Genomic DNA, 17989 nt, shown 5'->3' on the forward strand with positions numbered 1-17989 from the left:
TTATAGCTGGTTTGAATCGCACCTTGAAATGGCATGTGTGGCATGTGCCTGTCAGAGCATGAGTTTTCTCAAGTGACTCCAACTCTCAGCTGAGCATCTGGATTAGCACAAGGCAGTCCCAGGTCTTTAAAAACCCAGGGTATGGAAACCTAGGTTGGAAAGAGGCTCTTCAATATTAGTTCCCTGCCTGTTCCCTAGGCTTTTAAATCACTGTGCCTGAAGCCCAGCTAGATGACATGTAAAAGCCCGAGGTGCAGGGAACTGGGATCAGAGAGCGCTCTTCTGGAGTTGCTCTTCCATCCCAGTTCCCAGTGCCTGGGGATTTTACGTACCCATATGTGAGGGTCTAAAGGTGGGAGCAGGGGAAACCCAGGGGGCTCCTTCAGGGCTGTCCTGAATAGGTTTAAAGCTGCTGGTAGGTGTGGATCATGGTCCCAGGCTCCATGCACACTGCAAAAAGCTGACTCGGAGACCTGTCCTCAATGTGACCTCCATCCACTGGCAGTCACACGACTGGGATCTCATGTCTGATCCCAACAGTTGTACATCCTGCCATGCATGTGTGGTATGGTAGGACACATGATTGTTGGGATCAGGGATCAGATCCCATTGCCCCATTGCATCTTTAAGTGAATATCTGCTAGGAGTCGTAATGATTTGCATAATGGATATTTCTAATAGGTGGGAAAGAGCGATGTTGAATATCAGTCTGTCTCACTTCATTGTTATAGAATCCTGAACATCCTAACAAAGATTACATAATTAATTTTGAGATTCGATCCCTACGAGACAGTCGAGCATTGATCGAGGAGGTTGGGATTGAGGAGTCTTCCCAATTCATAGAAGATAATCCACATCCCAGACTTTGGTAAAATCCTTTTTCATTACCCTTTCTCCTTCTGCTCCCACTGACTCCTAGACACTTCTGGTCATTCTAGAAACACAGGTTCTCAGCAGATACAGATCAGTGTAAATTTAAGCCTTCAGAGTTTGGAACTATAGGTAGTTCAAAGAACAAAGTTGATTTTTTTTTTTTTTTAGAATTACCAGTATTTAGCAGCATGAAGAATTGCTGTGCAATTGTCTTGTGTTTGGAGGCTGAGTGGATTATTCTTGCTTCTGAGAGTGCTGCTCTTGGGATGTATTAGGTAAATAAAGTATTTATTCTTGAAATGGGAGACTTGTATTAAGTTGCTTCTGGAGTGTTTACTGTGAAATGATATTGGAAACCAGGTAAGTAACCTAGTGTTTGCTTGTCTGGCAAAATTAGTTTTTGGCATCGTGGCAAAGGCATGGTTCTTAACCTTAATTTGGTACAGCATTAAAATAGGCTATTGATTGATGGATTCCGTGGTATAAGAAGATAATTTACTGGTGAGAGAGCTGGTCAGGAAGGTGCTAGTCTGTCTGAATTGAAGCATGCCAAAGGAATATATCAATTTTGGGGAAATGTCTGAAGAAAACCTGCTTAGTTTCCCTCTACCCTGCTCCTAGTTCATTGATAACCTGGTTGGCAGGGATCATGAGAACCAGGGTTCATGGGGCTTCCTGGCTTCTCAGCAGCTCAGCTGGATGGCTGTTGCAAAGTCAGGTCTTGCATTGCCGTGTCAACTTTCCAGAATTTTTTTTAAGCTTGCCTGGTGGATTTCTCTGGAGTTGTCCAGGCCTTGCATGCTACTTAGCAACCCACCTGGCAAGGAATTTAAGAGCTGCAATTTTTCCAGACTCCCAGCTTTTCAGCAGCTGATCCACTGAGGTGCTTGGCTGCAGAGCTTACTAGGCATTTCCTAGTTAAGAGCCTTAGTTTTCCTCTCTTCTGCCTAGTGATAGTGCTAAAGCTTCTTTGCGTGTGGTTATTTAGCATGACAAGTGTTTAAATAATTGTTATGCTACTGGGATTGTTTGACAATCTGAGTTTTGCTTAAATGAAGGCAGTTCCCAACATCTTTCTCACAGGAAACCTTCAGAAGGAATCTTGAGGTGCTCTAGCACTGTTCTTTTACACTACATCAAAAAGTTTACTGGTGCTTTTGAAAATCCTGAGTTTATAAATCTAACTTTTGGTATGTTTGTAGACCCACTGCTATATATTACAAGTCTTGAGAACTTTACATTTGTGCAATGTAACATACATACCTATAGGGATCTCATCATTTTATTGTTACTGATAGCCATTATGGCAGTGTGAGCAGCATTGCACAGCTATTTTCAGAGGTTAGCAGAGAAGGATAGTATGTTAATCATTTATGAGGAGTGCTCAAACCCTGCCCCATGGAGCCATGGGTCAATAACTTAGGTGCCAGGGAGCAATGACAATTAACACTATCATCCGCCCTCTTCCCCCGCCCGCCTGCCATTGCCAAATTTCCACATCCTGGATCAAATCCAGTCCCGGGCAATTGCTGTGTGGCCCGTGGACTGACCTGACACCACCCATTCAGCCCATTGGGTGGAAGGGTTGGGCACCACTGAGTTAGTGAAACAAAATAATTTGAATGAGTTGAAATTTGGCAAAATTCACACTTGTACCCTTGAAGTAAGAAACATAGGCTATTTGTAGAACTAATATCATCACAACCTCCCCTTTCTGAAAAAAATTGTATTGCTTACAGCAAAGTGGTCCAAGGCATTTCTCCATTTCTGGTGGAGAGCAGAATGCCCACTACTGAATCACCACCTGCACTTCCTGCAGCATCTGAGTGTTCCTGCGAGGTCTCAGTCGAGTACTGATCGCTGTATCCATTTAATGTATTGTTCTTTATCAAATATCTGTATTACAGTAGTAACCAGAATATTCTGCAGTAGGCTCCCATTTTGCTGCATCCTGTATAAAAATATAAAAGAGAAAGTCCAAGTCTTTGCCTTGATGTTCAGTATAATTTAAGTATAACGCATGGGAGAAGAATTCAAAGCCAAAAAAGCTGAGGAAGAGCATACGTGAAGAGCTCAAAATAAGAAACAGTGGGATTTGAAGAAGAAACAAGCTGATTCTAGGGTATGGGTAGTCAGTTGTATGGGTAGCAAGAAAGAAGATACTACTGAGACTGAGTAGAGGTAAAGCTTCAGTAAGGAAAGGCTTCACAAGGGAGAGGCAGGGCCCAGTTGTGTTGAGCCTTTAGGACAAGATGCTTGAACCTGATATGGAATAAGGAAAAGGGGAATACATTCAAGGAATTTAAGAAAGTGTGACATGGATAAAGTTTGGAAAAATTATTAATTTAGCAGTGTTTTGATTTGACTGAATGGAGGGCAGGTGAGAAGGATGGACTATTTTTTCATGTTTTGAGATGATCCTGACACTAACTGTGCTTTTGCAGAGGAGATGGTGTGACAAAATGAGGAAACAGAGACTTAGATACTCTTTAATGAAATGCAGACCCAGTTCTTAAAATAAAATTCTAAGATCCGGCCCAGTGTAGTGTACAAGAAGTGAAGAAAGAAACACATCTGTGAACACAGGACTTACAGAAAGCTATTTAGTGGCCCATGTCCCAAGGCTGACTGCGTGAGTGCCATAGTAAATAACTTAATGAAAAATGTCATTGACAAGAAACTGTGGCATGTTGCCAGTCGTTTTTAATAGTCCAAAGATTGGTACTACACATATCTGTTTCCACAGTAATTTATGACTCTGTTTTGAAGCTGTTAAAACGATTTGTTTCAACATACCTGACACAGGCTAGTCCAAAGTGGATTTGAGAGTAGATTGAATTCTAACGAGTCAAAGGGGAATTTGGGGCCACTAAATTATTGGCTGGAAGAGACTCACTTTAAAAGCTAAAATGTCTTGAAAGCAGTGAGCTTTTGTGTTGTGATTCAGTTTTAATTATACGTACCTGTAAGTAGGATAACTGAATGTTGAAAGTTTGAGGAATCTCTTTTTTTCATAAAGGTATCCATGTCACTGAGCTAGCTGAGCTAGTTTTGGCCCTGTTCATTTCAGTATAAATCTGACTGTGTTTTGTCACGTTCCTGTAAAAGTTTTATGTAGTGGGATCACAAAATGCAGACCAAATCCTGTTGATCTTACTCTGTCAAAAACTGCTAGTTACTGAGAATTTTGGTGTCTAAATAAATACACTGTTCAACCACAATTTATACAGAAGAAATTTAAAATTTGAAATGATCAATTGTGTTTATGCAGTAGATTTGTTGCAGTTAAGATTAAGGTAATGCATGCACTGCTACAGCCTTAGTAAATGAGAATACTGTAGATGGCAGATTCATTTAATTTTATAAGTAACGCTTCTGGTTATTTGCTGCAAAGCCTAAAGCAGATTATGAGTTGATACTTTTAAAAATCTGACATATCAATCTAATGTTTGCTATGAATCATCTTTGATGCATGTTTTGAGTTGACTAATGTAGTCACTGGAATTTTGTCAAGAAGTTTTGAAACACTATATGGTGAGAATGCTTTAGTTGCATTGTCTTTTATTCAGTATGCTAAGTGTCTAGATCTTAGCTTTATTTTTGAAGTAAATTTTAGGTTCATCCAAATGACAGGTTAACATAGGTTGCTCTCGAGGTAGGGATCTTCTGTTTATGTACAGGATGGAACAGAGCAGCCTGCACAGTGGCAGTGCAAGCTTCTCTGTACTGCCCAGGTGGCTTACCTCAGTGCTAATCTGGAGAGAGTGGGATGGAAAGGATAATTTATTCTCCATAGCCCATTTAAGTGTGGGTCTTCAAACGCAGATTGCCATCCAGGCTTCTAGTTGTAATCTGCATGTGAGGAGATGAATCTAACTGAAATTGGAGTAAGGGAGCTCCTTTAGAGCCACAAAGCCTCACACTTTCAGTCCCTGACAATCTTAGTCAGTTTTGAACAGGTGAACTAGAGGCTATTCCTAATCACTTGCCAAAAACTTAGGTTAGACAGTATACAAAATGTAATTGTGGTACATGGGCTCTCAGATTTGAGATTAAGTGTGAACTGTAGATGTGGATAGAGTTGCCCCTAAGTTGTCTGGCTTTTCCTGACTCATTAAGTGGTTCCCAGTATCGTGTGCTAATATAGCTGCATTTCTAATAGCTATCAATTTTTTTTTTTTCCATACAGGCGTCTCCTGGCTGAAGCTGCTCTTCAAAAGCTAGATCTACCAACTGCTGAACAAGCATTTGTGCGCTGCAAAGACTATCAAGGAATTAAATTTGTTAAGCGCTTAGGCAATCTGCAGAGTGAGTCAATGAAGCAAGCTGAAGTGGCAGCCTACTTTGGCAGATTTGAAGAAGCTGAAAGAATGTATTTGGATATGGATAGAAGGTAATTACTAGAAGCAGTAATACCAACAATAGGTCAAGGAAAATACCTGTTAAATAGAGGCACTAAAAAAAAGTGGGGACATTTAAACAGTGAGCAGGTATTTATTCCTTTCACAATTTACAATTTATGGAATGCGAGAGCAAGGTTAGAGAGAGAGAACTTTCCTTATCAAAAGGTAAAAGAATACTCAACAGACTCCCATTAGTTACCACTATGCCATAAAAACAGTAAAACTGAAAGGGAAATTATTTATAATTGAAAAAGAGATTGATTTTTACTTAACAATTAGGCAGTGAAAGTGCTGTGTCTTCTAGAAGCAGAATGCAGTTGTTGACACCCTTTTAAGCCATAAAGCAGTGAAGCATACTCTGTTTCAAGCAACAGAGATAGATGGTAGGAAGTAGCAGAGAGCAGCGGGTTTATTTATTTCCTGGCTCCTTCCAGATAGGTTACCTACCTAGAAAGTGTTTTGGTACCAACTGGTGTACTCCAAGGGGCTTTTCAGTACGTTCCTATTTATCTATCCTAGATATAATCAATAATTATTATCACTAAAACTTTGAGTCTCTAAGGCCCTTGACATTTATTAGTAGATGTTTTGGATGGGGAATCCAGGAAAAGGATGACAAAGCTGAGATGGAAATACTACACTTAAGATGCGATTAACAAAATCACATTTTAAGTAGCGACTTGGCAACATGCTCATTTAGTTAATGCCATGATGAAACCAGGAATAAGTGACAAAGTTATTACCGGGCTTCCAGGTTTTTCACTTGCCAAGGAAAAACATGGATTTTCTCCTTTAAAGGAGAAAAACACAGGCTGGCAGAGTTCCTGCAAGGGGGTACCATGTGTAATGCAGTTCCCTACTACTGTGCACACTCCTGGGGAGGGGTTGGGCACTGGAGGTGACATGTTGGAGGGCATGGCGAGGTACATGCCCCCCAGATTTCTATGCCTACAGAAGGGCACAGGGCTGCAGCCTGGGTGGACCAGCACTGGGTAGGAGCTGCCTCCTCATCCCAGTGGGTGGGACCCAGTGCAGGAGGGCAAAGCAGGGTGGCATGAGCCCCATGCTAGCACCACTGCCTTCGTGAGGTGTCCCTGCTCACCGCTGCAGTATGGAAGGGGCACAAGCTGCCCTCCACTGTGGTGGCAGGCAAGAGGTGCCTCACCTTGGTGGCCATGGCAGCGCAGCTGGTACCGGGCTAATGGTGGTAGCGGCAGCAATGAATCTTGCTGCCCTGCTCCATCCTCCCATGCTGGGTCCTGCCCAGTGGCCCGCGGAGGTGGCTCCTGCCTGCTGCTGGTCCGGCCAGGCTGCAGCCCTATGCCCCTGGGCACAGAAATCTGGGGGCATGTATCTCCCCATGTCTCTCAATGTGATGGTGTCATCTGTAGTTGGGTATGCTGCCTGCTGGGGGCGGGCACCAGGTCAGAGGCATGCAGGGGGAAGGAGGCTGTGTGTTGGGAGTGAGGGACATCGGTTGCCTCCATGGGGGTGCAAGGCTGCTGTCGCTGTCGCTCCCCAGGGGCCCAGACTGGGGACGTGCGGGGACCCTCAGGCCCAGAGGCGGCTCCTGCTGGAGCTCCCAGGCGGTCCCAACCCACCCCAAGCCCGAGCTGTGGGGCCCATGGCAGGTCCTTGCGGGTGCTGGTGGGAAGCGGGCTCTGGGTGGCTGCAGGAGGAAGGCAGGTGGAGGGGGCACATCCACCCACAGCCAGCCCCCATCCAGGGCCCCAAGTAGCTGGGCTGGCAGTGCTGGGGTTTGGGGAAGGTGTTGCTGGGCCATGGTGGGGCTGTCTGGTATCCTGGGGCTTGCGGTAGGTCAGGACCACTTGGGGTCTGCTAACCAAGTAAGCTGGGAAGTTTGGGCCTGGGCTAGAGCTGGGGCTGGAGCAATTGTCTCCAGCTCAGGCTGTCTGTGGCTGCCACTGCTCGATTAAGGGCAGGGTAAGCCCACTGCTGCTGGGGCTGTGCTCGGATGGGGGGTGTGCCCCAGGCCTGGAGCAGCTCTGCAGGTACTTGCTCAGCTTGGGCATCCTGCCGGGGGGTGTGGGGGGGTCCCCCCTCCCCCCACTACAGGCAGCCCTCCTCCCCAGGCTCCAAACCCCCCAACACCTTCACAAATTCCTCCCCCCGCCCCTTCCCTATACCCACCCCTGAACCATACAAAGTAACTGCCTAGTTTTGCATCATTTAAAGTTTTTCTGCACATAATTTTGACTTATCTGTGTGATTTAAAATCATAATTAATTGTGACTTATTTTTTAATTGGTAACAAATTGTGATCAAATTTTTTAACCGTTTGGCAGTCCTAATTAAAATATGCTGCTCTGGAGGCTGGGTCCACTCAGCAGCTGAATTTTCCAGCTAGGGCAGCACAGTGAGCTCCTGCAGCTGGGAGCCCTGATCAGCTGATTAAACTCTCAGCCTTGTAGATCCCAGCTGCCAGGGCTCCTAGCCACAGGAGCAAACCTTCTTTTTAACATCTGTCAGTGTCTCTTAAGTGCTTCATTTCTCCATGCTGTTCATCTGCTGTGATTGTAGTTCTGAAGACGTTTCTCAAAATATTGGTGGCTATTTTATGTTTTTTTACTGTTATCTAGTATTTTCTGATCTATATATAGAGACCTTGCTATTGGATTACGGATCAAACTGGGAGATTGGTTTCGAGTGCTGCAGCTTTTGAAAACAGGTTCAGGTGATGCAGATGATGCCCTTCTGGAACAAGCACACAATGCTATCGGAGACTATTTTGCAGATAGGCAAAAATGGTATGGTTCTCTGAAGAAGAAAATAGAATGGCTGTTTCATAATTGAGATTGTCTAGATTCCCTCCTACCCCAAGTTGAGATTAGTGCAGCGTGGGGGAAAAGTCAAGAAGCTAGTCAGCCAGAGTGAGGAGTAACTGAGCATGACCCAGAGTGAGTACATTTTATACTTGCAGAGTGAGTCGATTTCATTAAGGCATGTATCCTACCGTTGCCTACAGTTCTGTTGCAAGAAGGAAGGAAGGAATAATCCCAGCTGTGCCAGGAGTTGAGTCACTGAACAAATTCTGAAACTTCTTAAAAAAAATTAAGGAAATATCAAGGCGGATAGTTTTGTTAAGATGGAGTTAAGCATAGTGAATGTTGTTAGTAAGAGGATGATGAAGCTCTTAGCAAAAAGAGAGAAAGAAGTAAGATTGCCTTAATTTTGACATTGTTAGTTATCTTAAACCCAAACTCTTCAAATTAGGTAAATGCAGATTTAAGGCAACCCAAACTACATTAATTTTGCCTGTGTAAGGAACTTGGCCCCCAAAGAGACTGAAGGCCATATTTTTTTTCAGAAATGTTGAGCTGTTGCATTTTCAATTGACTTCAACTACAGTGACGGTCAGACCATAATTGTTAAAAGCCAAGTAGTCAAAATTGGTGACGCTCAAATTGATCACGTTTCTGGAAATTGTTATAAATAGATCTGTGGTTGCTTATGGTCCATGACAGATTGAGCAAAACAATAATAATAGGGTTCTTGACGCTTACCTCTACACTAGCCAACAAATCTTATTAATCCTGCAATTTAAGGACATATTGAAACTAAAATTTTAGTGTACTCTAGGGTAGCATATTTTCCACAAGAAAGTGAACTTATATGAATCTGAAAATATATATATATTTTAATTTGTTTAATGACAAAGTTACTTCAGTTATGTTTAGTTAGCACTTTATTAACATTTGCAATTTTTATATTAGTAACCTTTTTTTTCTTCTTAGGATAAATGCTGTTCAGTATTATGTACAAGGAAGAAACCAGGAACGTTTAGCTGAATGTTACTACATGTTAGAAGATTACCAAGGACTAGAAAATCTGGCTAACTCGCTTCCAGAAAATAACAAGTTACTTCCTGTATGTATAAGAACTGGCTGTATCTTTAAGACTCTCTGGTCATAGCCTCATTTACATTAGCTTTTTGGTTTTGGTTTGTTTGGTTTTTTGCCCTAAAATTTTTCATGGCTGCTTTCACTGGTAGTAACAATGGTCATTGTCATCTTCTTGTGTCTCTATACCATAGCAAGAATGGTAATGTTAATGGAAATGAATATTAGAATCATTCCAGAGGCTTGAAAGAGGGAGAGGGCCTGTCAGCATAATCTAATGTGATGTCTTAAGTAAGAATTAAGAAAAATTGGTAGTTTTCATGTTTTCCAAAGTATGTGGAAAAGACAAATAATGTTACATTGAATGGCATCTTAATATAGCATGCTATTTCAGATCAATGCTGTCTTCCAACCGTGTCCTGGTCTGCTAAGTTCTCCAACATATGCACTAAATCCTAGGAAGAAGCATCCCAGTGCCTGTAATTCTAAGATTTTTACCCTGTACCACTAATAATTCTGAGCCAATGTAGATCCAAGAAACGAGTTGTCAAAGTAAAATATATTCCTTAAGGTTACTGTAGGGTTGTTGGTTGTAGCTGTGTTGGTTTAAGGACATAGGCAGACAAGGTTCTTTGGGAAGATGTGATATCTTTTATTAGACCAACTAAATAGTTGGAAAGAAGTTCTTAGCAAGTTTTCAGGCACAGGGGAGACTCTACTGGTGTTACATGTTTTCCAAGGTAGAAAAGAAGCTAATTTACAACAAGCAGGTTTGTGAAAATGTAAGTTAGTAGAAGTTTGGAAGACAATAGGTAGAGATACCCGGAACCTTGCTAACCTCATCACCAGAAGCAAACTTCCTTTGACCCAAAACACATCAAATGGATCCAGACCATGCTAGGACAAGAAATGTAAAGCCTGCCAATGCATCTCCACCAGTCTCACAATAACTACACCCTACAACAGGACCATCACCTTTCCTGGATCTTACACTTATGCCTCCAGAAACACAATATATCTCATCCAGTGCACCAAATGGTCTGATGGAAAATATGTAGGAGATATCAAACAAAAACTGTGCACCAGAATAAATGCACACTGAAAATCCATCAAAGACAAAAATACCCAATTACCTGTGAGTGCCCACTTCTCACAAGACAGTCACTCTCTCTCCAATCTCTCAGTTCTAATCCTCAAAGGGAACTTAGAAAAACACCTTTTGTAGACAGCCTATGAACTTCACTTCATAAATCTACTGGATACAAAAAATCATGGACTTAATATAGACATTGAATTTATGATGCATTAGAACCTGCCTGACATATGATACCCCAGATGACCTGCTTCCAGCTGTTTGCATTCCTTCACACATTTCCCTCCCTTCCACCGCTGCCCTCCTACGTCTACCCATTGTCTTCCAAACTTGCCTGCCTTAAGGTTACTGTAACACATAGGTGATGCACATGGGCGACATGAGTGGTGGTGGGGGGGAGGGGGAGCACGGGGCCTGAGAAGCACCGGTGGCACTTCCAGTTTGCTGCCAGCACTTCCGGGGTCAGTGATCAACTGCTGGGACACCCCCCCACTCAACAATTGGCAGCTGGTACCCCCCCAGAGCCAGGAGGCACCAGTTGCCCATGCTGTAGCATTATAGAATCTGTAAAAAGATTAATACAATTACAGAGATTGTAGTAGCATTCATTACTAAAATGGTGTCCTGCAAATCTTGAAAGAAATGGTAGCAGGATTCTAATATCTTTTGCAGGATATAGCTCATATGTTTGTGAGAGTGGGGATGTGTGACCAAGCTGTTTGTGCCTTTCTGAAATGTAATCGCCCAAAAGATGCAGTAGATACCTGTGTCCATCTCAATCAGGTAGGACGATGATAGAAGGTGGTATTGTATTGGGTTGGAGGATTAATAATGAGATTTTTCATGTTGGTCCACAGTTAGATTTCAGTCCATTTTAATCATATAATGTGTATTCAGAATCCTTCTAAAACTCACACTCCAGTTTTTAAACCTATTACTAATTATTGGAGACTAGGAAGAAGCCATCCTAGAGGGTGTATTGTTTTACATCTGGCAGGCAAGGTTCTTGGCTCTTACTGGGTGTTTTGCCCCTTCTCTGAAGTCACTGAGACAAAATACTAGAGTAGTTAGACCATAGAACTGCTTTAGTTGACAGTTCCACTGGTCCTCAATGATATCAGCTTATGTGACGCAGCAGGCAAGCATGCATTTTGGTATGACAACCTTTATTGAAATCTCAGGAGAGAAACTGATGTGGGAGTGAGCATGGTAGCTCTAAAAGTAGATTTAGAATACTTGCAGAACAAAGCTTCTCTTCAACTCTTTATTTCTTTAGTGGATAAAGGTCTTCAAATTCACATTTTGCCTGGCCAGATACCAGTAGGTTGTAAAGTAATAGTTGCTGGGATTAAGAAACAATTGCACACACTGCAAAAAGTACTGCATTATCTCCTAAGTACTGTTCTCCACAATTGGGTGGATGCCTGCAGTGGAGGGTTTATACCATCTCTTATGTGACTGTTAGTACTAGGTGGCTGCTTGAGGAACAGTACTTAATAACCACTTTTCTGATCCAGTATGCTTCCTTTAATCCTTTTTGGGCAACACATGCTGTTAAAAACAAGTAAAATGAAAATAAAATTCTTAGAACACTGAGCATATGTGGGAGCAAATTACAACCTGAATTCAGTCCTTGTACAACTTCCTTTATTGTTGATAAAGGTTTATAGTTTGTAGTTGACAAAGAATTTGGGTATCACAATTTAGTAAAATTTGAATAAGGAACTCCAGGATTTGGTTAATTTTTATCCATAAAGAAGTGAAGCCAGACATAAACAAGTAATGCCATACCTCTAAGTGTATTTTTCCTTATTAAAAAGAATACATCAGAAATCTGTAGAAAGTGTTTGGCTTGTAGAAATAAGACAAATAAATTTGCTAGTTTAGACTTAAAAGCTTTTCCATGATCCAATTTAGTTCTGAATTGTTTTGCTTCTGTTGGATACACTCTGAGCTGTTTCAGAGCTTTTCTGCAGAAGATTCAATTCTGGCAGTTACAAAAAAAAAATTACTATAGGTTTTGCTTATTAAAATCACAACTTCTGCTTTCTTATAATACGATGGAATGCTTTGACTAAGAAGATAATTGTAGTTTATTGAGGATGTAACTGAAACCTTGTAAAACCGAATAACTGATTGCTCTTGTTTCCAGTGGAATAAAGCTGTTGAGCTGGCTAAAAATCACAATATGAAAGAGATTGGATCACTTCTCGCTAGATATGCATCTCATTTACTGGAAAAGAATAAAATCCTTGATGCCATAGAACTCTATCGTAAGGCCAATTATTTTTTCGATGCTGCTAAGCTCATGTTCAAGGTATTCAAGGCTCCTCTTTAATTCTGAGTTATACAGGATAGTTAGCAATAGCATGTGATGGTGTCAACAGTTAGTTTTATGTACTGTACTTTCCATTTTCCATTGTTAACTATTTTCAGGGAACAAATAGGTGTTTGAGGTGTATAAGACATGTTAATTATAAAACCATTACATCATTGTGTCGTGCAAGTCAGAGTTAGATTTGAGGTATTCTTTACTTCCAGTCATGCTATGCCGTTAAACTTCAGAAGCAGTGTAAGTTCAGTGGTGGTTACAGAGTATTTTAATATTACAAAAGCTTAAGCCTGCCATCTGAGTGTCACACTTTATTCGCAACAGAGTGAACAGAAGGAGGGAGGTGGTGAGGCCAGCAGGGCATTCTTGATAGGCAGTTAGCTAGTCTATATATATTTAAGTTTAGAAAATCCTGTTCTTATTTTTTTGAAATTACAAAGGCTACATTAATGTTTATATTGCCACAGCAAATGTTTAGATTGTATTTGTATTTCTAGAGCCGTTTCTTTTACCATGGTAAAAACACCAGATGTCATTTAGTGTGTAATTGTCAAAAAATGAAATATTTTTATGGTCCTCATTTCTTTAAGATTGCAGATGAGGAAGCAAAGAAAAGGACTAAACCTTTGCGAGTTAAAAAGCTTTATGTATTAGCAGCTTTACTTGTAGAACAATACCATGAACAAGTGAAGAATGTACAAAGGGGAAAAGTGAAAGGAAAGAGTTCAGAGGTAAAGTATATCAAATACTTCCCAGCAGTTTTATAAATGCCTAATATGTATCATCCGTCAGAGTAAACAAATGAAAGGATATAATATTATTTTAAAATAGTCTCTTATTTCTAACATGTTTTTATTTCTTCCTAAGATTTATAAAGGAGCATGCTGCTTAAAAACATTATTTAGAAATAGCTAAATTGTGTTTTTAACATTTTATTTTTTATAAATAGCCTTTGAATATTATGACAAGATTCTCACAGATGAATCCAGGGGTTTTTGTGCTTGGTATGAAGTGATTGGTAAGAATGATATACCAGTTTCAAAAGAGATTTAGTACATAGATCAAGAAATACTGCCTATAACTCAGCTGGATCAGGTAAGTTAGTGTGTGCAGTATGGGAATGCAACAAGAAAAAATAGTTCTCACATTCATTAAATTCCCATCTTCATATACACCAGTGGTTCTCAGCATTATTAGACTCAAGGCACCTCTTAGAAAATAATAGCTCTTAGCTTTTCCTCACCTTTTAAAGAAAAATAGAGCAATTCTTGTGTTGCAAAGAACTCAGAAAGACCACAACAGTTCAGAATGTTTTTGACATTGGATTTAAACTAGGTTTAATGGGGTATGGTGATCAACACCCTTTAGCAACAGAGCACATAGTCCAGAGGGGAACGGACTTGAAGAAGCAACTCAGCTCTGGGAAAGGGCCACAGAGCTACAGGACTGTGATGCAACAGGCAAGCAAGGAGGTCAAAATGCAAAATGCATCTAATACATGTATAGAATAAACAAGAGCTGGAAGTTGCAGCCTGTGAAAAGAGCTATGAGCTCATTGGCATCACTGAGAGCTCGCTGGACAGCTCTTATGACTGGAGTGTCAACATTGAGGCTACAATGTTTTGGAAGGACAGATGGGAGAAAAGTTGGTGGTGTTGCCTTGTATATCAAAAAGCACATACTTGTTCTCTGGTTCAGGAGGAAAAAGACAGCAAAGCAGAATGCATCTGGGTGAAGATAAAAGGTGAAAGATATATAATGGTGGGGGTTTATTATAGGCCACCAAATGAGGAAGAAGAGTTGGATGAGGCACTCTTTAAGCAGGTGACAAATCTATCCAAGAGCTGTGATATGTTACTGGTGGGAGACTTCAATTTTCCAGACATCTGCTGGAAAAACAATGTAGCCAAACATAAAATGTTAAGCTGGTTCCTAACTTGTGTGGAGGACAACTTTCTGTTCCAGAAAGTGCAGAGTACAACTAGGGGAGATCACAAATTTTGGATCATGTCCCGACCAACAGGGAAGAATTGGTGGATGTGAAGGTGATGGGTAACAGGAGAAAACTATCACAATACAACAGACTTCCAGCTCCTGAGATGGGGGAAAGCATGAGGTCAGCAAAATTAGGATTTAAAAAAGGTGGATTTCATCTGACTTAATGAGCTTTAAGGAGCTAATAGGCATGGGATTGAAGATTAAAGGTACCTATGAGGGCTGGGAGCTTCTAAGGGGCACAGTATTGGAACCCCAATAAGAAACTGTCCTGACACAATGGAAGCACAAACATGGCTAATGTAATGTAACTGAACAAGGCACTGTTCATGCCTCAAATGCAAAATGCCTCAAATGCATGCACTGTTCATGCTTCATGTAAAATGCCTCAAATGCAAAAGTAAAGCATATGGGTGATGGAAAAATGGGAAGGTCAGCAAGGAAGCATACCAGGAAATAGAACCTGCAGGGACAAAATTGGGAAGGCAATGACAAAGAACGAGCTGCAACTGACAGAGGAGGTTAAGAACAACAAGGAGTTCTATAAGTATGTTAGCCAGAAAAGAAGGACCTTAGCAAGCCAGGGGAACAAGATACAGGGAAGGCAGAGCTACTCAACAGCTACTTCGCTTCAGTCTTCACAAAACAATTAAGTTAAAAAAAATAGAAATGCTATTTATATACATAGCCATACTCCTACCAAAGATTATTTGGAGAAGAAAGGGGGCAAGATGAGATAACAAAACAGGTGGTTATAGATCTTTTGTTGAGTCTGAATAAATTCAGGTCAGCAAGGCTGGATGAACTTCCCAGGGTCCTGAAAAAACTGGCAGAGGAGATCTTGGAGCCCTTGGCAATGATCTTCATGAAGTCGTGGGAGACAGATTAGGTACTAGAGGACTGGAAGAAGTTCAGTGTTATGTCTGTCTTTAAAAAAGGCAAAAAGGAGGACCTGGGGAACTAAAGAGTGGTTAGCCTCAGCACAGTATCTGGAAAATTACTGGAGTATATCCTGAAGAAAGCCATTTGCAAGGAACTGGAGGAGGAATGGCTCTTTGCAAGCAGCATGGATTTATGAAAAACAAATTGTGTCAAACAAACATTCTTCTTTGACAGATTAACTACTTAGGTGGAGGAAGGAAATGCTGTGGATATAGTGTATCTAGATTTCAGAAAGGCTTTTGACAGGGTCCTGCATGACCTTCTCATAAACAAATTGGAGAAATGTGGGCGAGATAAAACTACTATAAGGTGGATAAATAACTGGCTCAGTAGTTGCAGGCAAAGGGTAATTATTAAAGGGTTTAAATGTTAGAAGGGAAGGAGGTTTCAAGTGGAGTCCTACAGTGGTCTGGCCTAGGTCTGGTGCTGTTCAACGTGTTTAATGATTTGGATGTTGGCAAAAAAAGCTTCTTGTGCAAGTTTGCAGGCAACGAAACTAGAAAGCATTGCAAACGTGTTGGAGGATGTGAGCACATTTCAGAAGGATCCTGACAGATTAGAAAGTTGGGCTACAGCTAACAGGATGAAGTTTGAGTATGAACAAATGCAAGGTGCTATACCTTGGGAAGAATAATAAAAAACACAAATATAAAACGGGTGACACCTGGATGGATAGCTGTATTGTGGAAAAGGATTTGGGAATCTTGGTAGACCAAACTCCATGTGAGTCTGTAATGTGATGCAGCTGCACAAAAGACGAATGCTGTTTTGAGATGCATTAATAGAAGCATTAGGTGCAAGAAATGGGAGGTGGTAGTGTCTTTCTACTCAGCAAAGTCTTACATGTGATGATTTTTTTAAGGCTACTTCAGCTTTAGCTGGATTGCTGGAGGAAGATGTTCTCTCTTCAGCTAGTCGCTTCACAGATAATGCCTGGAGGGGAGCTGAGGCTTATCATTTTTTCCTACTTGCACAAAGACAACTTTATGAAGGTTATGTAGATACAGCAATGAAAACAGGTAAGGTTTCTCTGCTGTATGGATGGTTAGAAAATTTAAATTATTCTGTAAGCCCCACAAATTACTCCTTATACTTGCCGTGTTTTCTTTTGGTTGTGCCTGATTCCTGTGGTTTAGAAGAGGAGTTGGTAACATACAGTGCTTGGTCTGGATCTGGTCCACAGAGCCCAGGGCTGTAGGGAGTAGGGTGTTTTGCCTGTGTTGTGGTCTGGCATCAGGGAGGAGCAACTAGTGATGGCAGCCAGAAGTACTGCCTCCCCTCCCCACCCACCAATCCATGCAAGGTACATCTGGCCTGCTGCTGTTGCTGCTGATTTAGAACTTGAATAATGTAATTAACAGAGTATTGTTGTTGCACAAAGCGGTTCGTTTCTCTGGAGGCCCGCAAAAATCACAGACACACAAACATCAGCCGGTACAAAAGGATGTATTTGTTTGCAAACAAGGTCAGAGTGGGGCATTGATGCCCAAATCAGCTTCTGACAAACTACTTGTGTTTGCAAGCGGAATTTATCTTCTCTCTCCTGAGCACGTGTGCAGACACCGGAACTCTTACAGCTACTTCCGTTTCATACAAGCATACATGTAGTTACATCATTACATACATCGCATGTATAGTATAATTAGCTACTTAAGTATGCGGGGCGGAGGGGTAAATATGTAACAGCTTATTAAGCATGCCCAGAAACTACAACAATTCGCCAAAAGTTCATACCCCAAGGCCACAGTCAATTGAATTCCAGCTTTTGCAATCAGCATGAGAAAGGCTAAGGCGGGTGAGGGGGGAGAGAGAGACTGAGGCGGGACTGGGGGAGAAAGGAGTCTTTGGCAGTATTTCTTCCTTATCAGGTGCAAGATGCAAGCTGCGCATTTCTAACAATATTCCATTTCTAACATTGTAACAATCACCAAAATGAAGGGAAAAGGTGTCAGTTTGAGCAACAAGTACCATCTCTTCTCACATATAGCTTATCCCCGTGTATTGTATGCACCTTGATTATGAATGGGAGGCTAAAGGGAAAAAAACAGATCTTTGATTGATCTAACTGGCAGCAGCTAGGGAGCCAGGCCTGTTCCGAAGCCTGCTGCCAGCCCATGTGCTGGATGCGGCCCATGGAGCCACATGCTGGGCCTGAGCCTGCACACTGGGTCTAGGGCAGCATGCTGGGGTTCGGAGCAGGGATAATGTCTGACCTTATGTAGTGGATCTGGAGGTAACTGTCAAAGCAAAATATTATGGATGCTGCCAACACAGAGAATTGGCTCTGACAAGGACTGACAGCCTAGGCAAATGGAACAGTGCATGGCCTGGCCTGTGTGTGTCCCCTGCATGACCTCTGAGCTTGGCAGTCAACCATGACCCAGTGTTCTGTGTTGCTCATGCGCAGTAATAACCACGCCCTGATCTGACGCATGCTCAGTCCTTCTGTAGCATGAGGTAATCTGGCTAGAACTTTCTATTTGGAGAATGA

General features: G+C 41.7%; 1 protein-coding gene across 3 annotated transcripts in view; it reads left to right on the plus strand.

Annotated features, from left to right (window-relative positions):
- The window catches only part of WDR35 (WD repeat domain 35), a 70201-nt gene that overhangs the window by 45810 nt on the left and 6402 nt on the right, over nucleotides 1-17989 (plus strand). For 2 of the 3 annotated variants that reach the window (XM_090031739.1, XM_090031744.1), the window contains 8 exons: nucleotides 732-868; nucleotides 5063-5266; nucleotides 7898-8044; nucleotides 9032-9164; nucleotides 10902-11012; nucleotides 12382-12546; nucleotides 13152-13292; nucleotides 16361-16517. In XM_090031739.1, the coding sequence (XP_089887865.1) occupies nucleotides 732-868; nucleotides 5063-5266; nucleotides 7898-8044; nucleotides 9032-9164; nucleotides 10902-11012; nucleotides 12382-12546; nucleotides 13152-13292; nucleotides 16361-16517 (1195 nt within the window). The remainder of the gene's footprint in view (nucleotides 1-731; nucleotides 869-5062; nucleotides 5267-7897; nucleotides 8045-9031; nucleotides 9165-10901; nucleotides 11013-12381; nucleotides 12547-13151; nucleotides 13293-16360; nucleotides 16518-17989) is intronic. The other variant, XM_090031750.1, reaches the window with a different exon arrangement.

Source organism: Crocodylus siamensis, chromosome 1 (genome assembly GCF_052110815.1).
Source record: "Crocodylus siamensis isolate JL-2025a chromosome 1, ASM5211081v1, whole genome shotgun sequence".
Lineage (NCBI taxonomy): Eukaryota > Metazoa > Chordata > Crocodylia > Crocodylidae > Crocodylus > Crocodylus siamensis.